Source organism: Bufo gargarizans, chromosome 4, assembly GCF_014858855.1.
Source record: "Bufo gargarizans isolate SCDJY-AF-19 chromosome 4, ASM1485885v1, whole genome shotgun sequence".
NCBI lineage: Eukaryota > Metazoa > Chordata > Amphibia > Anura > Bufonidae > Bufo > Bufo gargarizans.
In genome coordinates, this window is record NC_058083.1 from 481,945,046 (window position 1) to 481,969,333 (window position 24,288).

Consider the following 24,288-nt stretch of genomic DNA (forward strand, 5'->3'; position numbering starts at 1 on the left):
AAAGGCATAAAATTCCGGCAATAATTCCCATATCATGTATTCAAACACTGGATGAAGCCAGCACTACTCCGCAGTTGACGGGAGGATAGGGGTAAGCCGGCTGATGAGGACGGCGGCGTGTACAATATAATCTTGTTTACGCACACAGCTGGCTAGAACAGAAGTGCTATGCACTGCAAGGTGTTATCCATTACCGAGACGGCGGCTGCACAAAGCAGCGCCGGCCGCTCTGTCATGTCTGACACCACCAATCTGAACTGCTGGGATAGGCCTATTAGGAGATCTGATACAAGGGACCAGCCGAGGACTGAATTACATCACGATAGAACCAAATAGGCGCTTGGTATATGGGGTTTACAGTCAGTTACTGACTAGAATGGGCTCCCCAAACTGTTAATAATTATATAGGGAGAGGGGCGAGCCAGAGACCCTCTGCAGGGTTTGCCATTTTGGAGTTTGGGAGCAACTGGAAAATAAATCTCACTATGAGCTTATTCCTTATGTCCATATTAAAAACCGCATCTGTTTTGGCCGCCACACTTGGGTGATTTATAATACAGCAGTGGGACCTGTGTATCTTTGCAGAACCTTTAGTCTCCAGGTCCTTGAGACAGTGGCTAAAGTGGGATGTGCTCTATGTGAATAGGACAACTTACTCCTATGGGTTCTTATGCTATCCGTTGCGGACAGGAAGAAGCTCTTGTACATATATATAACTATACTCACAGCTATGCTCTATATTCTGTCACTACCTTAATACAGTCTTCTGTCATCTACCATATGAAGCTCTCAACCCAACTCTGCCATACTCCTCGGGTGCAGGACGAGACGCTATGGAGACCTGTATGTACAACACTCCAGTTGTGGTGAAACTATCACTCCCAGCATGCACACTTGCTTGGCTGTTCTCGGAACTCCCATAGCAGTTTCTCATAATCAGTAGAATGGAGAAAAATTCCATCGCCCCATACCTCAACCTTCAGGGTCCATGTGAGTCATGGTGATGAACTACACTCGAAAAGTCAGTGATGGATGACCATTACTTGTTCTCAGATTCACTGCCACCAAATCATAGATGAAGCACAATATTCTACCCAGGTTTTTAGGACAGTACCTCGTGTTGCACAGGAAATCTGGGTTTGTATTATTCTATTGATTTACAGTCAATAGCACCGATTACACCACAGTCCATTACAGCGCCTATGAGCGCGAGCACGACTGATTACTCCAGACTAGTGTTGAGCGAACTTCTGTTTTCAAGTTCGGGTTATCGAAGAATTAGGCTATGGATTCTGCTACCATGGGCCATAAGGTATGGTCTGTGGTAGCAGAATCCATGACGGTATTCTTAGATAACCCGAACACACAAGTTCGCTCATCCCTACTCCAGACATCAAGAACTACATTTGCCAAATTAGGAGATAAAAAATCGCTTTCCTGTGAAACTCAAGTTGGGAATGTGTTTTTTTTTTTCTTTATATAACCTTTGGTCAGGACACCGTCAAAGACAGTCTCCTCCGCAGAAATAAAGACAAGGAAGCCAATTTGTCAAATTACACACAGTGAATGGTCGCTGTCAAACTCCGGCTAGGCATGCTGGGAAAGACACAGGTTCCAGCGTGTTCCTTCCTCTATCCGTCCCCACACAGCTGTCCATCAAATGCTGCTTTCTCCCCGCGGTCTATTAAATATTTCCCTCGCAAATCAATTTTACACATGATCAGCCCATACTCCTACTGAGCTGAACCTCCCCGTTAATTAAGTGAAGAAATTACCATATATATTATATTAATGCAAACATCATTCAGCTGGTAATTCACGGCTGATCTGGATAATGGAAAGGTTGAACACCCATTAACCCAAGTCAACAAAATGGGTTGGCTGGGAAAAATCGAGCAGGTCTCCTGTGACTTGTCCCTCTAACTGCAGCACTGCCGTATCTTCCATTGTAATAATTAAAATCCTCCTGCAAGATCAATATTGGCATCTTTGGAAGGGAAGTGCCCTCAATGGCAACGCCTCAAACAAGAGGGGGGGGGGGGATTTTTTTGCAAGTGAGAAAAACTCATTTTTTTTTTTATCTGACAATTATCACCTTGGTGCAGACTAATTCAGCGCTGCGCCCTTTCTTACAGAGATTTCAATGCAACAGAGATTGACATCTCCGAAAAGAGAAAAAAATATATAAAAAACCCTAACATCTCATTTTTAACAAATAAAAGCACAATTTTCCCATGCAGGGGAGAATTATCAGCAATCATGAAATAGGGCAGAGAGAGGGGAAAGTGAAATACATTTAGCACTTCATCTTCTGAGGGCTTCTTCTGGGTCTCGGTTATCACGGCTCCTTCATGCCCGCGTCTTGTGTCCTCCTGCATTGATCTCTGCCTTTTCATCTCTGCAAAATAAATAAACAGAAGCCGGAGAGCCTCCATTATATTCTGGTCGGAGGATGAGGATCCGACTCCGCACAAGTGTACGAGCAGTTAGCGCTGATTAAATTTGACTTGCGGTAAAGAAACACTAAGGCCACACCTTGCCGATTCTCGTGCGGTTTTTCAGCGCGGATTCTCGTGTGGAACACAGCAAAGTAATACATATCAGCAAACTGGATGGAATTAGACAAAAAAAAAATGTTTTATTTGTCTGTGCGGAAATTGACCTGCTGTGCGGATTTTCGAATCCACAGCATGTCAATTCTTTGTGCGATTTTTAGGGCGGAATTTGTCAGCATAATATTCACGCCAAAACGTGCAAGTAATACATGCAGTGTATTTGGTGCAGAAACGCACACAGAAAACCGCATGGATTTTCTATTTTAAAACCCGCATCTGTGTGTAGGTAGCCTAAGGGTACGACCACATGGCAGATTCATGTGGTTCTTTAGATGCAGCCACGTTGTGATCAAGTACTGTGCGGCCGTCGGCAGGTTCTAATAAAACGAATGAGACTGCACTGTTTAGTCGGTCTATACCGCTTCAATACCGCTCGGCCGATAACCATACAGACCAACTAACCTTTAAAGAGGACCTGTCCCCTCTCCTGACATGTCTGTATTAGTAACTGCTTGTATTCCCCATGTAATGACAATTCTGGGGCACCTATTCCTAAGACTCTATGTCGTGCTATCCCTCTGTTAATTCTGCTAGAAGTTTATAAATGAATTGTCAGCAGCTTGCGGTAAAGGTACAGATGGGTGTTACCAGTTAGGGGTGTGTCGCTGTGCAGTCTGACACCAGCAGCACTGATTGGACAGAGTCAGACACACCTGCTTCTGGTAACACCCAGCAGTACCTTTACTGCAAACTGCTTGCAATTTACTTCTAGCAGGAATAATACAAGAACGGCAACGCACAAGGTAATAAGAAAAGATGCTCCAGAATTGTTATTACATGTAGTTACTACAACAGACATGTCAGGAGGGGCGACAGGCCCTCTTTAATAAGATTGTGCTGGGAACGTGCAGTACTTGAACGCAGTCCAGCCACATCACAAGCGCCACGCGACCACGTCGTGTCCTTAAAATTTAAGGAAACATGACGAGATGGGTTACTGGCAGGACATAAGGGAACGTTATTATGGCAAAGATGCAAATATAGCCACTAGGGGCCTCATTTATCACAGGTTTCTGTGTTGATAGCCAACAATCAGAGCTCGGCTCTCATTTCTTAAACTAGTTTGGAAACAAACGCTGCACTGTGATTGGCTGGAATGAGCACCAAGGCCTGCTCTTTAGACAGTTTTGATAAATAGGTCTCTTCAGCTTTAAAGGGGTTGTCCACATTCTGGCTACTAGTGACCAATGTGTCTGACAGATGACTACATGGCACTCAGTAATATAGCCTTTGCTGATATTCTGCAGCATTTTCTATATTTCATAAGGTATACCCCCCTGTGAACCAAGTATTTTGTGCAGCCCGGTCCTTTCCATAAGAATAGAGACGGCTGAGCGTTGTATCTGATCACATGACCCTCCATCAGCGGCCATCTTATAGACAGGACCTCTATGTGCACAGCACAGAAGATTTGCCCAACAAGGGGACATGGCGTATGAGATATAGGTATGGCACCGAATATACCAATAAAGGCTATATTAGTAAGTGCCATATAGTCGTCTTACATACACATTGGTAAACAGTAGCCAGAAAGTGGCCAACCCCTTTAACTTCAGATAGCAAATAAAAAATTGTGAAGCCCATACTGACCAATGAGCTAGAGCTTTCATCTGTCAAAGTCTGTCTGTCATGTACTCATAGAATGTAGGTGGTTGTCCTTCAGCTGAGGCTTCCCCCCCTTCCCCCGGAGGCTGTTCTCGGAACTGCCTGCACCCGGAGACCGCATTTCATTTCAGACCAGCTCGCGCACAGGCACAGGTAAGGACTTACCTGTGCCTCGCCGGACTTGTCAGTAAAGATGGCAGATCGCATGTGTTCGCTGGCGAACACTGTCAACTGGCCATCACAAAAACGCAATGATGTGCCGGATTTGTCGTATGTCCGTTCAACACGGTTCCCGTCCATTTGATGGCAAGAATTGTCTGCATGCTGTGCTAGTCCTGTCATCAAAACTAACAGAACGGTTAAACAGGGCGGTGTGCACATAGCCTACGAGTACATTATGACAGATCCTTCATGCAACAGATCCGAACCGATCCCATAGACGTCTAATAAGACTATCATGTTTATGGTTTTTGGAAGAAGTAGGAACAGATTACACTTTTCTGCCCAATAACCACTTCACATCCGGGCCATTTGCCCCCTTCCTGACCAGGCCTAATTTAGCAAATCTGACATATGTCAATTTATGTGGCAATAACTTTGGAGCGCTTTCACTTATCCAAGCCATTCTGAGACTGTTTTCTCGTGACACATTGTACATAATGCTAATGGTAAATTTGAGTCAATATATTTCACCTTTGTTTATAAAAAAAATCCCAAAATTAACGAAAATTTGGAAAACTGTCACTGTTTTCTAAATTTGAATCTCTCTGCTTTTAAGACAGATAGTGATACCTCATGAAATACTAATTAACATTCAGCATATATGTCTACTTTATTTTGGCAATTAATTTTTTTGTCTTTTTTAGGACGTTAAAAGGTTTAGAACTTTAGAAGCAATTTTTGAAATTTTTACGATTATTTTTTTTAAGGACCAGTTCAGTTCTGAAGTCATTTTGAGTAGCTCACATAATACAGACCACCCATAAATACACAATTTTTAAAACTACACCCCTCAAACTATTTAAAACTGGTTTTAGAAATGTTGTTAACTCTTTAAGGATTCCACAGGTATTAGGGTACTTTCACACTTGCGTTTTTCTTTTCCGGCATAGAGTTCCGTTACAGGGGCTCTATACCGGAAAATAACTGATCAGGCATATCCCCATGCATTCTGAATGGAGAGTAATCCGTTCAGTTTGCATCAGGATGTCTTCAGTTCAGTCGTTTTGACTGATCAGGCAAAAGAGAAAACCGTAGCATGCTACGGTTTTATCTCCGGCGAAAAAAACTGAAGACTTGCCTGAATGCCGGATCCGGCATTTTTTTCCATAGGAATGTATTAGTGCCGGATCCGGCATTCAAAATACCGGAATGCCGGATCCGTCCTTCCGGTCTACGCATGCGCAGACCTTTAAAAATGAAAAAAAAAACAAAAAAACGGATCCGTTTTGCCTGATGACAGGCTTTCACTTTTTGTTGCAGATTTTTCATTTTTTTTCCAGTAACACATCAAGGGTTAACAACAAAACAAACCACAGTATTTATTACCCTGATTCTGCAGTTTTCAGGAACACCCGACATGTGGTCTTATACCGCTGTATGGGCACACGGCAGGGCTCAGAAGGCAAGGAGTGCCATATGATCTTTGGAGGGCAGATTTTGCTGGAATGGTCTTAGGGCGCTATGTTGTATTTGAAGAGACCCTCAGGTATTCCCACAGTGAAAACCCCCAAAAAGTGACCACATTTTGTAACCTACACCACCAAAGGAATTTTTAAGGTGTGTAGTGAGCACTTTGACTCAACAGGTGTTTCATAGAATTTATAACCCTTGGCTGTGAAAGTGAAAAATTCCATTTTTTTTACAAGAAAATTTTGCTTTAGGCCCAATTTTTTTTTCACTAAAAAGAACCAGAGAATATCCCCCACAATTTGCTACCTATTTTCTCCTGAACACAGTAACACCCCAATTGTGTCCGTAATTTGGGGATACGCCAGGGCTCAGAAGGGAAGAAGCAGCATCTGGATTTTCTAACATGGAATTTTCTGTCATGGTTTTTAAGAGTGATAACTTTTTTTTTTTTGTTATTGACTGAGCTGTGTGAGGACTTATTTTTTTGCGGGACAAGCTGTAGTTTTTATTGGCACCATTTTGGGGTACATTTGGCTTTCTGGTAGCTTTTTATCAGATTTTTTAGGAGGTGAACTCACAAAAAGAGCTGCTTGGTGTCATTTTTCTATATATTTTCTCTTATACCATTCACTTGATAGGGTAGATGTGATATTTTTGTAGATTCGGTCGTTACGGACGCAACGATACCAAATATGTCTAGTTTTTTCTTTTTCCATTTTACACAATAAGAACATTTTTATTAAAAAAAATATCATGATTTTGTGTTGCCCCTTTTCTTACAGCCAGGTTTTTTTGTTTTTTTTTTCTGGCTATGGTCTTGTGTGAGGGCTTGTTTTTTGTGGGATGAGGTGAAATTTTTTATTGCTACCATTTTGGGCTACATACGACTTTTTGTTTGATTGGTATTGTGTTTTTTTGGGAGGTGAAGCAGCAAAAAAAAAATAAATGCTGTTTTGGAGTAATTTATTTGTTTTTACGGCGTTCACTTGATGAGGTAGATCATGTGATATTTTTGTAGAGCCAGTTGTTACAGACGCGGCAATACCAAATATGTCTATTTAAATTTTTTACACAATAAGAGCATTTAAAAAAAAAAAGAATAAATCATGTATTTGTGTTGCAATTTTCTTAGAGCCATATTTTTTTACATTTTTATGGCTATGGTCTTGTGTGGGGGCTCATTTTTTGTGGGATGTGGTGACGTTTTTATTGCTACTGAGGCAACAAAAAAATCTGTTTTGGCAATTTTTTTTTTTTTTTTTTTTTTTTTTTTTTACAGCGTTCACCTGATGGGGTAGATCATGAGATATTTTTATAGAGCCAGCCGTCACGGACACGGCAATACCCAAAAAATAAAATTATATTTTAATTTTTTTTTGTAACTAAAAGGGGTTGTCTCACCTCCTTATTTCAGTCCTCAGTGCACAGCTCCTGGGGCACTTCCTGAGCTGTAGTGGGGGGTGGTACCTCTGCTGTGACTGATGGAGCAGGCATGAGGCGCCGGGATAATATAATCCTGCCCCTTGACTACACGTGCACGCTCGTGAGGCTGATAGACTATCTGAAACACTAGCAGTCTCAGCGGAGCAGACCCTGTACAGATCATAACAACCTATGTTAAAGGACTTCTGTCACCCCACTAAACAGTTTTTTATTTTTTTTTGTGTACTTATAATCCCTATCCTGCGATATTGCTATACCTTATGTTATTAATCATTTTCGTTCAGTAGATTTTGCAAAAAACATACTTTTATGATATGCTAATTACCTTTCTACCAGCAAGTAGGGCATCTACTTGCTGGTAGCAGCCGCAGAAAACCGCCCCCTCCTCTTGTTGATTGACAGGGCCAGCCGCGATCTCCTCCTCCGGCTGGCCCTGTCAGCATTTTAAAAATCGCGCGCCTGTGTTGATTCGGCGCAGGCGCTCTGAGATAAGGAGGCTCGCCTCCTCAGCACTCCCTCAGTGCGCCTGCGCCAATGACGTCACCAAAAGAGAAGACGTCGCAGGATAGGGATTATAAGTACACAAAAAAAATAAAAATCAGTTTAGTGGGGTGACGGAAGCCCTTTAAGTGATCGCTGCCATTTGCATCTTACAGGAGAGAATGACAGTGAGGTGGACGGGAATGGGAGCTGCTGCGTAACCCCTGGAGACGAGCAGTGTATAAAGAGGACGAAGAAGTAAGATAGTGGGGACCAGAGCCATTTCTGCTAAATCATCTACATTAGTAAGTTACTTATATCAATGTCATGCACATAACAAATATAACTTGATGACTTGAAACAACCCCTTTAATTGGGGATTTTTTATTTTTACATGTGACTTTATTATTTTAATTTTTTATTTTACACTAAATGTCCCACATAAGGTCATACAAGACCTCTGGGAGACATTTTTTTTTTTACTATTGATTTCTCCTGTAACTGGGGCTGACATAGTAGACCCAGTTACAGGGGAAATACACCCCCCAAAGAGGCTGTACAGCAGTATACCAAGCTGTACAGCCTCAGTGCATAGCGCTTCCTGATCTGTATACACATCGCTTGTTTAGCGGTGTGTATACGGCGATCTAGAAGGCAGGGACACCTGGGTACAGTCCCTGCCTTCTCTCTGAGGTGCCCTGCTTTCACTGACAGTGTGCCCCCCGCTCAGCAGCTGCCATCTCTGAAAGGACGTTCTTGAGATCAACCTGACCGCCCAGGACGTTTATAGTCAATGGGCGGTTGGGAAGTGGTTAAAGCAATGGAAATCTAAGGGAACAAATCCCTAATGGTGGCGGGAAAAGAACCTGTTACCAACCAGGGCAAAAGAATCTCTATTGGTCTAGAGGACTGTTGCCCACAAAGAGTCCGCTAGAGCAGGGGTAGGCAACCTCTGGCACTCCAGCTGTTGTGAAACTACAACTCCCAGCATGCACACTTGCTCTACTCTTCTCCGAACTCCCATAAAAATCAATGGCACATGCTGGGAATTGGAGTGGTACCTTGGAACCGAACCAGAGTTCGGTACAAAGGCTTTATTTACAGTAGAAATTAATTTACGAAGTTATTACCCAAAGTCTCGTGAGACTCGTGAGAGTAATAAAGTCGGCTTATCGGAGCCAATACATTCTAATACTGTACGGAGCGCTCACTCTGTACATTATTACAACAAAGTTTTATGCGAATCGACTTCAGATGAAGCATCTGAAGTCGATTCGCTCATCCTTAGTCGTGACATCACTGGTGCACACGGAAGAGCACCGATCAGATGCTGATCCAGAGAATAGGTTATAAGTTATAAAGAGTCGGATATCCCCTTAAATCAATGCTGTGGCTCCTTCTCAGGATCGGCGGGGACCAATTACCCCTTTAAATATGTCAGGCAAAACAGCCAACATATCAGGGCCAGAAAGTCTTGCTGGGCATAAAGCATAGAATCCTTTTTTTCTTTCTAAACCAAGTCACATTGAAGTAGAATGGAATTGGGAGTTACCCTGAAAGTGGCAGAAATTTACACGTGTTCTCCTACGGTAATAAGGATGACAATTACTGGTCTCGAGTAAATAAAAAATGTCCAGTTAATTAACTTGTCAGGAAGCACCATATAAAATGAAACCAGAACTTCCAGTACCTGGACAGATCTCCACCCATTGACTGTAGGACTCTAGTTCTATTTTCCTGACTGTTAAATCTTTGTTGATCATGACGGGATTCTTGAAACGATCTGAAGATTTGTGCTGTCTGTCCGCACCAGATTCTTCGGTACCATTCTAATTAACAGAAAGCAATATTAAATCATTTTAATTTCTGATTTATACAGCACCAACATATTCCTGAGCGCTGTACACACATGATCATCACTGTCCCCAGTAGAGCTCACAATATATATAATTTCCTATCGGTACATCATATATTTGCAGTGCGGGAGGAACCTGAGGGAACCCGTACAACCATGGTGAGAACACACAAACTCCACGCTGCCCTTACTCAGATTTGAACCTAGGGCCGCAGAGCTGCAAGGCACCACAGGACCATCATAATGACAAGAAGATCTGGCATATTAACATGTAGATGACAAAAAGCCTACACCAAGTCCCCCCTCTGACATGTCTGTTTTGGTGAATCTTGTGTCCCCCACAAAATAACTATTCTGAACTATATTTTTTTTCTTACAACTTTTCGTGTTGCTCTGTTATTACCCCTGGAAATGTATAAGTATATTGACATTCACCTTGTGTGTCCCTACACAGCCGGACACTGTTTAATCAAGAAGTTCTACAGGATTGTTACTTAAAGAGCGCCTGTCACCATTTTTTTTCACCTAATACCTCTTGCAGTTGTCCCTCATAAAGGAAATTATATATTTTTTTTCCCCCCCAATAGCCACCTCTCTCCAGTGCTCTTATGCAAATTACTAGTAAAGGTACCAGGAGGAGAAGACCTCTGCCCTCCTATGTGGACGTCTCGTTCTCCATGGTTGTGACGCTGTCCAGTCGCTGCGGACTGTGAAGCTACGGAGAAGATGTCCTGTTCGCACGAGATTTACAAAGTCTCGCAAGAACAGCAAGTCATTCCCAACTGACACCATTTTGACTTTGATGAGAAGACGTGACAGAAAGAAGAGAAGAGGAACCGAAAATCCGAGCTCTGGATCTTCGAGTCTGTGTGTCAGATCTTCGGTTCCTCTTCTCTTCTGCTTGTTGAGTCTTCTCCTCTGGTCAAAATGGAGTTGGCTGGGAAATATCTGCTGTTCTCTGCAACGACTGGACAGCATCACTACCAGGGAGAAGATGCCCACTGAAGAAGGCAGAGGTATCCTCCTCCAAATACCTTTACTAGTAATTTGCAGATTAAGCACCAGAACAGAGTGGGAGTCAATGTGCGGCAGTTGCAGCAAAAGCAGAGCCTCTAGGTGTAATGGTAACGCCCCGTGGCTCCTAAAGGCTCATTTGCTTATATTAAAAATTCATATTTTTCAGCAATACAGGAACATATGAACATGGGACCAACACAGATGCCTTCAGCTGCCAGGAGCACATGTAACAGGTCAGCCAGTGTCATAGGGACAAATCTGCTGACAGATGCCCTTTAAGACGAGCTTGACTTCTAGAAACCAGGTCTACGTTTGGTGGAGTTTCGATGGCATGTCCATAACTATTCACTGCAAAGCAGTATGCTATAAGTTTTAATTTAAAAGGGTATTTCAATGTTAAATAAACCATTTCAAATGGGTCTTAATGTCTTCTAGTTAAAGCCAGTAAATCATGAAATGGGAAAAAGAAATAGCGCTGTGCAACCTGAACCTCACTTTCATGGCGCATCATCTTCTAGTTGTCCGAATGCAGCAAGCAAAGCAAACATTGTTTTCTTTCTAGCTGTCGTGGCTATGTCCATGATAGGGGTTATCCCAAGAATGTACATTTTTTTACTCATCTGCTTATCCAGAGGACTTTCCTCCCTTTCTGTGGGTGGGCAGCAGATCATCAAGCACCTGTCTCTCCCAGGATGCACTGCAATTTGTCCTGGTTAGACCTCTTTCACATGACCGTTTTTTTCCGTTTACAGGTTTATTTTTGTGTTCCGTATACAGAACCATTCATTTCAATGGTTCTGCCCAAAAAACGGAATGTACTCCGTATGCATTCCGTTTCCGTATTTCTGTTCCGTTAAAAGATATTGCCCGCAAATCATGTTCCGTGGCTCCATTCAAGTCAATGGGTCCGCAAAAAAACGGAACACATACGGAAATGCATCCGTATGTCTTCGGTATCCGTTCAGTTTTTCCGGAACCATCTATTGAAAATGTTATGCCCAGCCCAATTTTTTCTATGTAATTACAGTATATGCAATATAGAAAAACGGAACGAAAAAGGAAACACAATGGAAACAAAAAAAACAGACAAACGGATCCGTGAAAAACGGACCGCAAAGCCATACGGTCGTGTGAAAGAGGCTTTAACCCCCTCCTCCCCTGCATAAAGAAAAGGCCCTCACAAATGGCTGCAAAGGTTCCTATGATACGTAACCCGCAATTTTATTTGCCGTTGTCTAGAGAGAGATATAGCTACGTATTTAGAAGTAGGGATGAATGAATGTCTGGACCTCGTCATCTGCTTCTCTATGAGATCACTATCCTGGCACTAGAAAAAGGAGGCTACTGAGCATGTCAGTCCACCTCTGAACGCAGGAGAAGGTGCACTACAAGGACAGACAGCAGGGGGCGCTACCAGAGAGGAAAATTATATGTATATAAAAAAAACAAATAAAAAAACACAATATATGTGAGTAGAGTCCTAGCCTTATATCAAAAACTCACATATTTTTTTTACATTTTACAAAAAAAATCCTGCTATCAATAAGTTTATAAAATTATTTCCAAAATTTGTATCGACTGCTGTAATCCACGTACACATCTGTATTATTCATTCCGCGCATTAAAAAAATTCATAAAAGCCAAACTATTTTCCTAAATGACTTAATTCACTGCCCTAGCACAAAACACCACAAATTCCTAAGAAATTTAACCCACGGCCTGAGCTTTCAGCATCCACTATGATGCTTTCATGCAGCTGCATAGATTCAGAAGGCGATTGATATCAATTGCTAATCTCTTCCCCTTTCGCTGCAACCCTACCGGGGAGGGATTCTATCGTCTTCCAGTCCCATCGACTTGTACAACAAGAAGAACTAGTTTCTAATTTTATGCCCATTCAGATAAACCAGTAATGCTGTATGAAGTCTGAAAGGTGGGATTAGAATGCAGCCCTACTGAACTGCATTTCATCAGCTATACCTTTCCAAAGCCAGATTTATAGGTAAGCCCTTTACGCCGACAATTGTTGTGTTTTTTTTTTTTTTTTTTTCCCTACGGCTTCCAATGCTAATACTGGTAGCAAATTCAAAACGGGGTCTATCAACGTAAAAGATCCCAGAAGGCTAAAACCGGAGTAGTGTGTGGAAGCTGCAGATACCGAGGCCCTGTGTACCAAACAAATATTTCATTTTACACCTAATCTTTTATTATTTTTATTAAGTGTTTTGGAAGTAAATAGGGGAAGCCTAAGATGCATGACTAATAACTAAGCCTGCTGAATGCTGAAACTGGTTATCAAAAGCTACCAAGACTTTGCCCTTCCTCTGCATTGAGACAATCAATAATGAGCGCGTTCTCCCAGCAGCCTATTCTCCAGCCTAGAGGGGGCCAGGGACGCTGAACCCTCTGGGGAAGGTAACAGTTTATCCTTCCCCGCAAACGCACACTGGAGTATTTATCAACGTGTAAAAACTGGATTTTATTATTACCGCTAGCGTACAAGCCAAAGCGAATGCCAAAAAAAAACCATGCCCACCCCCTGAAATAAAACCTGCTGCCTACTGAAAACATCACACGGCAAAAGTGCAACAAACAGCAAAAGGCAGAAAACAGCAACGGCGGGTGTAAAGGGACAAGAAATGCATTAATAAACACAAGCCGGCACGAGGCAAAGAGGGTCAATGACCACGTCGTCCCTTCCTCTAAGTAGGTATCGGTCTCACAGGCTGAATCTCCTCAAATGTTTGTTGCCACCCAAACAAACCCGTGGAGCCAAGTCCTGTGAAATGAATACCGGGATAACCATTAGCTATATCTCCTGCATGTATAATGCATGAGGGGGCCCCTGTGCATAGGTTTACATATAAAAAATAAAAACTTTTATTTTTTTCATTTTACATGCATTCCAAAAATTTTGCACCTACACATGCAGCTTTAAGATTTTAACCCTTTACTGCCCCCCCCCCCTGCAAACCCAACAAAACAATAAAACCTTAGCAGTTCCTCTAAGCCGAGCAATGTGCTAACTATCAGTCCGATTAGCCACTAAATCCCATTTTCAGAAATCTTTGTATGGGCAAGGACTTCTGCCACTTTACAAATGTATTCCGTTAAGCCCACTAATTCAGTTAGCCTTTTCAATTCATTGTATTAATCCCGCTCTGGCTTCATTTTACATTAAAACTAGCACTGGATGACAAAAAAAAAAAACCTGCACGCTGCATCGGACAGGCACAAACACACTACATAAACACCCCCCCCCCCTGTAAATAATAATAAAAAAAAAAATAACGTAGATGGGCCTAATCTGGGCGCCCCCCTTTTGTTGTGGGGCAGGCAAACTCTTCTGGTGCTAGATCTGCAGACTTTCATCACCAGTTTATTGGAACAGACGGGCCAAGGGAAGCAATGAAAGTCATTGTATTGGGACTTCAAAGGGCTCCTCTATCCAGAAGAAGGAAATCCTTTCAGTCAGCAATGGAGTCCCCTAACAACCTGCAGGTGGGTGAAAAGTTATACACAACGTGGAGCCATCATCAGACTGACAGGTTCTCCTCTCCTCCTCAGAAATAAATACCATCCAAAAAAACTTAAATCTATTCATACAATCATGTATGCAATGTTGTTGTTTTTTTTAAAAATATTTGTTATATTTCTTTCTATCTTCATGATACTGACAGGTTCTCCTCTTAGTTCTGTACTCCGTATAACTATATAAACCACACTAATACATACATGATGCCTAATCATCTAGATGATGGATATTTTTACCTATTTTAGATATATTTTATATCTTACACACAAAGTGGAGGTGATGGATATATTTCTAACTTTTATATCTTCATCTAGGTGATGCATATTTTTATATCTTTAACATCTTGCATGCAAAGTGGAGCCATCATGATACTGACAGGATCTGCTCTCCTCCTCTTCCATTTGTACTCCGCAAAAATAGTATACATAATAATGTACATCACACTAAGCGTGTATACAGACAAATGATCATCTATATAATGAATACCGTTTTATACTTGTATATATAAATATTTCTTTTAGATGTTAGACACAAAGTGAAGCCTTCACAATACTTTCAGGAAAAACAAAACAAAAAATAATAATACACACACACACACACACACACTATATATATATATATATATATATATACATACCCCATAATAATAAGTTAAATGTGTACGCAATCTATATAATGTATACAGATTTAATATTTTTAAATATTGAATATTTCCTTATACGGTATAAATATATATATCACATATATGGATATCTAATATGCATTATATAGATTATATTGTGTGTGTGTCTATATATATATATATATATATATATATACACACACATACACACACACACGCTCACAGACGCTGTATACATGTGTGTATGCAAATTAATGAGCAGCATAAAAACAGATTGTGCAGGGGAGCGTACAGTAACTTCCTCAGTGGTGACGTCACCGCTTACTTGATGATGTCATGTACTGAGCCCTGAATACTGGCCAAATAAAACAGATTTTTTTTTAGAGCTAATTAAATATGTGTTATTAAATTTAAAAATAAACCCTAAAATTAAAGTTCCTCTATGGCCCGGGTTTCATTTGTTGGCCTTCCTTCCTCTGTGCAGCCAGCAGTGGTATAACCAGTCACTTCTAATCTAAGCCTATTAAACATGCCACTTCCATGACTTCACTCGGGGCTTTGTAGAGACCGGTCCTCTCCACCTTAATATGGCTTGTACACGTAAATGGTTTTTTCAACATGAAAGATGCTGCCAGATGGTGCATTTCCATAAGGGAAGACACAAGAACTGTTTGAAGGGCCCTAACAGCACAGAAATCCCTTCAGTGCCTGCGAGGATAGAGGAGCCTTCTTGTGACGCTGCACGCGGTACAATGTCAGCATATGGACCCTGTGGTTTAAGATGTAGCAGAGCTGAGCGATATCGCAATGTGCATTATCCAGACGCACAAACCGTGCAAGCTTGGAAGAGTTACGTGACAAAATCAACTCTGCTACACCTGCCGTGTAGATCTGACTTGCACAGGAGGAGGGAACGTGAATGCATAATGCATGTAGAGATGGTCTTCACCATAGGTTACTCGTTCATCGTCTAGTGGAGAGGTTTATTGGAGGAATTCAGCCCAACACTCAGCCGTGCGGATCGGCCAGCCCAACTCACCTTGAAGTCTCTGTCGGAGGCTTCGGGTGATGTTTTCTGAGCAGCATTTGACAGGGAGTTTGCCACCTGTGGCTGAGACTCCAGAAGTCTCTTCAACTTGACGTCCACAGAGTTAGCGTTTTGTCCAGCTAGGTATGCAAATTGTAAAAGAGAGAGGGGGAGAGAGATTGAGACTTGGCGATTATTCAGCAATATGTCATCTGACAACCTCCTAGGCTGCAATGTTATAGCAACAAAAGGGAAAAAAAGAGGTAAAGAGAAAAAACAACAACCAGCAAAGGTAACAGGAGAGCCTTAAATTGAGATGTACATAGAGGTAGATGTGTACAGGCTCCTACAGGCCCGCTATGTAGTGCTTTCACGAAAAAGAACCTCGCACATTAGCCTGTTCTTGGCTTACTGTCAATACCTGAATGGCACTTTGTATGTTACGCGCCAGGCGAGACTGAACTTTTTCACCTCTTTGTTAATTAAAACATTGCCTCTCATGTAGATACACGTACATACGCACTTTGGTATGCAAGTACATTCGTTCGCTGACTCTTAGCAGTATGTTTTCGCCGTTGCATAAGTACACGAGACATACTTAACCTGGAAAATATCAGATTTCCTTCTCAGAAGTGTCACCAAAGGGGTTTTAATTGCTTTAGGGCCTCGAATTGTGTTATCACAGCTCTGAATATGAGAAACCGTGTAATGCTGTGGAACCTGTCCAGGATTTACCTCCTGTATATAGTGTCCCAGGGATGACAAGACTATAACAAAAAGTACCGCACCACGGTGCAGACAAGCCTAGTTCACATTAGGGTTTTTCTTCACGCTATTTGGTTGAAGAAGCAGTCCCACAAAAACGTTATTCTCTGACCTGTTAGAAAGGCACATGATGTAAAGGGTAGTGAAGGCAATATTCTTACTGGTGACTATATGTGTGAGTTATAACCTCCCTTCTGATCCTCAGCTGTGTCACGTGACCAGCATTCCGATCTCCAACAGACACAGGACAGGAAGTCAGTAACTTCTCTATTCATTCCTATGAGATTGACATTGAGGTTCCCATAGGAATACACTTCCTGTCCACACATAAGATGCTGTGCTATTTGGAGAGTCAGAGTGTTGGTCACATGACACAGCTGAGGATCAGAAGGGAGGTTATAACTCACAAATAGTCACTGATAAGAAAATTTCCTTCACTACAATTTACATCATGTACCTTTCTAACACATCAGAGAATAAAAAAATGTGTGGGAGTGCTTTAGAAAAGTAACAATACAGATATTTTAGTGATGATAAATATATATATATATATATATATATATATATATATATATATATGTATATATATATATATATATATATATATATATATATATATATATATAATTATTATTTTTTTTAAAGGTGAAACATTTTTTACTCCACTTACCACGATGAAAAAAAAAAAAAAAAAAAAGGAAAACTGTAAATTTACAGACATGTACCCAAAGTTCCTACAGCTCAGGCTGTGGCCATATCACATTTATGCATTTGGTGTATACACCGATAGCACTTTGATGTGGTGCTGACATGCCCACAGACTGCAAAGTCCAAAGGTGCCAACCTCAAGGAATCCTGCGAACATATACCATTGGGTATACTTTTTTTTCTTTATTACAATAGGAGTCAATAGCAGACAAAGGCACCGGTCCAGACACAGAGTTACATATGCCTGGGGCAGATTTTCAGCGTCACTCGTCATACGTGTACATCCTGAACGTGATGTGAACAGAGCTGCACCACTCCTTTTGAAGGCAGCTATGCCAACAACATCTAAATCCTGCAATCATCAAGGATTAAAACAACGATGGATGTGCCGGGTCGAAAATGTACATAACACGTGCTAAATTTATTATGCTTTTTAGACACTTTTCACACTTACCTTTTCAATTCTGAAAACATGTTTAGAAAAGTACATGTGACAAAGGGGAACCAGAAAATACTCCACAGTTTACTATAGATGAGTAAGATATTTGGGCTGAAAATATTGGTCTATGTAACCAGGCCAAAGTTAAGGGAGGGGCCACGGGGAAGACATTATATATATGCGGGTCATTTAAAATACTGGTAGTACTATGGGGGACCATTTATAATACTGCAGGCACTATGGAGGCCATTATATTCTGAGGGCACAGTGGGGGGCATAATAAAAACTGAGGGCACTGCAGTGGTTGGAGTTTAAAAAAAAAACAATTAAATTAATGCATTAAAGATGGATGCAAAATTTGCAGAAGCGCTCGTTATATATACTGCCGACGCTCGTTCATCGGGCAATCCAGATTTTTAAGCAAACAACTAGTCAGTATGGGGATAAGGGATGGCACAAGGATCACTCCTCCCCATGCTGTGGAGGAGATTGCCACATGTAATAGCAGCAGTCTCCTCCGCTAGCGAGCAGGCGATTGCTGGGAAGGAGCGTTTCACTCCCGACAAATCGCCTACTAGATCGTTTAATCTAATACAGTCCTAAGAAACGAAACGTAGTCCGCAGTGTTTAGGACACAACTATCCTATTTAGATGTTAATACAGTCGTCCATAAACTGAACTGCCCGGGATGCGGTGAAGAGGTAGAGGGTTCACAATGTGACAAGGTCACTAATCCAGTCAAGGATAAACCTCATTCTAAAAAGTTTAACTCTGTTTCCTGGAAAACACTTCAAAAGACTTGAGTATTTCATCCATCACCACAGATCAAATTTTCATAAGAACTACAACAAACTGCGTTCTATTCTTGTCATTAACGATGACTACAATTATTCCTGTGCTCAAACCTGTCAATCCAAATGACCACCTTAGGAACACAAATGGTTGGGGCTGTCAGGTACAGGGGTCATTCCTTTTCTTCTAACTATGAAGAGGGCAGGCAGGGTTCTTAACTACCGGATGGTGCACAGTATATAACAAAATTCCCATATGGTCTCTGAGGACCTATTCTATATACCTATAGAACATAGAGCGTCTCTTTGCTGCCTGTACAAGTCCATGGTCCCAGCCAGAAGACTCCTCATGGAGGACTATCCCTCACTGCATCACCCACATAACCTCCCAAATAATCTCAAACCCCCACCAAGTGCATAATCCTCACAATACACAAATGGCCACAGCATATAAAATGTGCATAAAAGCAGAAAAAATGTTTTAGCAAAAACAGCGCTTAAAGCTACGGTAAACTTGCTTTAACCCCCCCCCCCCACAGAAACCTGGTATAAGGGAAGCCAGCGGCTATTTCCATTTGACACATCATCCCCCAAACCACATGTACGCTCGGCTCAGCCAGGCATGCATGTCTTCTGAATGGGGGAGTAACCAGATAGCAGGGACCTCTTTGAGAACAAAAAGGATTGGGCATGTTGAAATCCAGCACGCCGGTCCTGTCTTTCGACCTCACATATGGCAATAGGTAAAGACTGAACACTTACATAAATATTAGATGTTGGGATGGCAGCCTTGGCCAACGTTGATCCAATGTCGAAGGATCTATCTACCTTCCTCATTACCAACAGCATTGAAGCTTAAAGAGGACCCGTCCCCTCTCCTGACATGTCTGTTTTAGCAACACCTTCCATCCCCCTTGCATCTGTTTTTTTAACTCCATGTTGTGCCATTTCTTTATTATTCCTGCTAGAAGTTATGAATGAATTACTAGATGTTTGCTATGAAGGTTCAGATGTGTTTCAGCAGCTGGGGGTGTGTCCCTGCACAGTCTGACACTGGCAGCATTTATTGGCTAATGTCGGATTGTGCAGGGACACGCCCCCAACTGGACACGCCCTCCTGGAACTTCATTGCAAACTGCTAATTCATTCAAAAGTTAAAGTAGGGATAATAAAGGAATGGCACATCATAAAAATAGATGTTCCAGAATTGTTACTACCTAGAATTAGGGCTGGAAAAATTATTGAATTAATTCAAATAATTTGTCCTTTTAGTGTGTGACAATTTAAAAAAAATTAAATAAATTGTGATATCACATTCTTTATTCCAGCGTGTTGGCTATGTAGTCTCTTCAGTGACATTAATCCAGGTGTGGGTGGCAGGGACAGAATAGACCCGCACAGGCTGTTCTGGTATAGTGCTGTACAAGAGCTGAAGGACCTGTCACTGTCACATGATCAGTGCAGGAGGGGGCGGAGCTCAACAGTGGAGAAGTGGTAAGGAAGGACCTGTAATGAGGTCATGTGACATGAGGGGCGGAGCTTTGTGTGGAAGATGAATTGGAGAAGTGATGTATTCAGTGTGGGAGCCAGGGAAATGCGCAGAGTTGTAGTTTTCTCCTTGTATACCTCCTGCCTGTATTATTCTCTGATATCTCATAATAATTCCCTGGACATGCTGGGAGTTGTAGTTCTCTCCTCTTATACCTCCTCCCTATAATGTCCTCTGATCACATATAATAACAGCCTGGACATGCTGGGAGTTGTAGTTTTCTCCCCTCATATCTCCTTCCTGTAATGGCCAATAGCATTCTCTAGGAGGCAGGAAAGGAATTAAATATCGTAAGTAGACGCAAAGCTTGTCGAGTAAAACAATAATTTATCTTGTAGATTTCTACCGTAATTTGGCCGACGCTGTTATACAGATGATGGTCTCCATTCTGTGTATTATACTGTCTTTTTGGGGGTTATTACAGTGGACACCCTGACCATAGCCAGGCTAGTTGGATATGTTTTTTTTAGCCAATTTAGCAAAAAAAAAAAAAAAAGAACAATCCGGATTACAATCTATAATCGACCGTAAATTAGGAATAATCGAGACTGACAGGTTGAGTCCAAGTAGCTGCTAAAACAGACAGGAGAGGTGACTGCGCCTCTTTAAAGGTGTTATCCAACCCCTAAAATGCCCCCCCCCCCTCCATATAGATTATACTTCCCCCGTGATGCTAGGGAGGCTCGTCCCTGTCGCGGCCTGCTATTGGCTGCTCACCCCCATACTTGTGATACTTGCAGTTTTTGGTGCAGACTTGATGCGGATTTTCTGCAGATTACACCCTTACATCGATAAGAGAGATCCACACAAAAGAACCGCACAAAGAATTCACAAGCTGCAGATTTCAAAATCCGCACGGCAGGTCAGTTTCCACATGGAGCCAAAAAGAACAGTGTACAAGAGATTTGACTAATCTCATATACGTTGCTGGTACTGTTTTACAGTGCGGTTTTTCTGCACAAAAATCAGCACGTAATCTGCAAAGTGTGCACTTAGTATAAGACACAAAAATTTGAATGTGCGGAAATAAAAAGTAGAAGATGAAGGTGATTATTATGGGAAATCTGCAAAGGTCAACGTACTGAGGCTCCGTTCACATTTGTTTCAACTAGAAGAGAAAACGTTAGCGCTTCATAGGGAGGACCGTCGGATGCAGAGAAGGGCCCTTACGGCAGAGCTTCTCACCTTGGGGGCACAACAACCACTTCAAGCCTGTAGTAACACTCGAGACCAAGGTGAAGCCAAGCACTCCCTCCGGGTAACACATGGCAGTGGACCAGTAATCAGACGAGCAGAAGACAGGATGCCGCAGCGGCACAACCAAGGTAAGTGTCACTGATTACGCTTTAAACTATTTCATTTCAAGTCGATCCAGCAAAGTGTTTCGGGGCCGGAGCAGCCTCTTCCTCTGGTCCTAAAACGCGTTACTTGAAATAAATAGTTTTAGGCTTAATAAGTGGACACCTACTTACCTTGGTTGCGCCGCTGCTGCATTGTGTCTTCTTCTGCTCACATCTGTTTTAAGATACTTCATCAAGGAGTTAAAGGAGTTCTAGCTTTGGGGCCCACAACCCTATTGGGCCTCCCATGTCCCTCCCTGAACATAAAAAATCCCAGTCACCTGTCTGCAGTCCCGCTACTGCTTTATTACCGGCTGCTTAAGGTCCTTGCAGGACCAGGAAGCATCTTTTGAGATTGTTGCTGCCAATGACCGTCCTCAGCAATCCCAGCAGCTTGAATGTTACGTCACAGCAGTCATGTACCAGTCAAAATGCCACGACCATCAATGCCTGTGACTGGCCACAGCTGTAAAGGGACCAAGCTGCTTCCTGGTCTTGAACGGATGAGAAGTGCCCAGGAACGGAGCAGCAGTGGGACGACAAACAGGTGAGTGTTTTTAGCTCCAAGACTGGACAACCCCTTTAAAAGGGTTGTGTCACTTCAGCAAGTGGCATTTATGCTGTAGATAAAGTTAATACAAGGCACTTACTAATGTATTGTGATTGTCCATATTGCTTCCTTTGCTGGCTGGATTCAGTTTTCCATCACATTATCCAGAGGTTACGACCATCCTGCCATCCAGCATCAGTGGCCGTGCTTGCACACTATAGAAAAAAGCTCCGGCCTTTCTGGTGACCAGGACTGTGGGAGGGCACATAGGATGGTGCTTTTTCCAATAGTGTGCAAGCAGGGTGGTCGTAACCCCTGAATAAAAGCCGTGTATAATGCAATGGAAAAATGAATCAAGTCAGCAAAGGGAGCAATCTGGATAATAACAATACATTAGTGAGTGACTTGTATTAACTTTCTCTACATGATAAATGCCATTTGCTGGGTGACAAAACCCTAGCAGTTTTGATGGTACAAATAGAGTAGTCGTCTTCAAAATGACGGAAACATCCATTGATCAGAAATCAGAAACATCCTGGATGCCAGTGTATGTCAAAAGTGCAACTTTCTAACATCGATTGGCAATGTGTTAGTACATGTCTATACTTTTTTGGATAATACATAGACTGAACAGAGCCTTTATTCTGCACAGCGACTGTTCATGTCATAAATAACAATAAATGTAATAATCGCGGCCCGATTATCATTGTACTCCATGCTAGCTATTGAACACTTATATAGATAAGAGTGATCACAGGCATCGTCATACATAAATACAACTGTACACACAGAAATAAAAAATAAAGACCCACAATATATTCCATTACAGAAACCTTCTGTGTTTCCAGCAAGAAATGCAAAGTTTGGGTGTTTATGAGGAAAGGACTGCCAACGCTCTGCCATTCCGCCGAGGATATGCTCCAGAGGCAGAAAGTCTCCGCTTCTGAAGTCCTGTGATAAGAAACCTCAACAAAACAACAGACAAACAGCAAGCATGCAACTGTAACAAACGAAAGCACGCTAACACAAACTCACAATTTAAAGGGAATTTACCATTAAAAAAATATTCTAATCCTATTGACCATGTAACACATCCTCCAGCACAGTGATACCCGCTGGTGTCTCCTGCGCTTAGGAACACACAGTGGATGCTATCCTGATCCCAGTGCAGTCTTCCAATGAACTTATCCAAATTTCTGGAGAAAGTACTATACCTGTGCCCGGTTAGTCCTGTGCCACAGTCCACAGATATATATATATATATATACATACATACACACACTTAGAAATGATTTAAAAAATGCAGGACATTTACATATGCGACAAAATGGACAGAAGGATTCATACCTACTGACTAAAAAAAAAATATATATATATATATATATATATATATATACACATATACATACACACTTGCAGGACATTTACATATGTGACAAAATGGACAGAAGGATTCATAGCTACTGACATATATATATATATATATATATATATATATATACACACCACATATACTATATATATATATATACATACACACACACATATAATATATATATATATATACACACACACACACATACTATATATATATAGATATATATATATATATATATATACACACACACATATACACACACATATTATATATATATATATATATACACACACACACACACACACACACACACACACATACACTATATACACACATACAGACGTGGACAAAATTGTTGGTACCCTTTGGTCAATGAAAGAAAAAGTCACAATGGTCACAGAAATAACTTTAATCTGACAAAAGTAATAATAAATTAAAATTCTATAAATGTTAACCAATGAAAGTCAGACATTGTTTTTCAACCATGCTTCAACAGAATTATGTAAAAAAATAAACTCATGAAACAGGCATGGACAAAAATGATGGTACCCCTAGAAAACACAGAACATAATGTGACCAAAGGGACATGTTAATTCAAGGTGTGTCCACTAATTAGCATCACAGGTGTCTACAACCTTGTAATCAGCCATTGGGCCTATATATATGGCTCCAGGTAATCACTGTGTTGTTTGGTGATATGGTGTGTACCACACTCGACATGGACCAGAGGAAGCAAAGGAAAGAGCTGTCTCAAGAGATCAGAAAGAAAATTATAGACAAGCATGTTAAAGGTAAAGGCTATAAGACCATCTCCAAGCAACTAGATGTTCCTGTGAGTACAGTTGCACATATTATTCATAAGTTTAAGATCCATGGGACTGTAGCCAACCTCCCTGGACGTGGCCGCAGGAGGAAAATTGATGACAAATCTAAGAGA

The 24,288-nt window shown here is 41.5% G+C and overlaps 1 protein-coding gene across 4 annotated transcripts in view; it reads right to left on the reverse strand.

Moving 5' to 3' along the window:
* The window catches only part of EHBP1 (EH domain binding protein 1), a 357,318-nt gene that overhangs the window by 76,545 nt on the left and 256,485 nt on the right, over positions 1–24,288 (reverse strand). For 3 of the 4 annotated variants that reach the window (XM_044288819.1, XM_044288820.1, XM_044288818.1), the window contains exons 16-18: positions 15,844–15,971; positions 9,466–9,604; positions 2,295–2,398 (exon numbers count right to left, since the gene is read on the reverse strand). In XM_044288819.1, the coding sequence (XP_044144754.1) occupies positions 2,295–2,398; positions 9,466–9,604; positions 15,844–15,971 (371 nt within the window). Of the gene's footprint in view, positions 1–2,294; positions 2,399–9,465; positions 9,605–15,843; positions 15,972–19,241; positions 19,249–24,288 lie in introns of all 4 variants that reach the window. The other variant, XM_044288821.1, reaches the window with a different exon arrangement.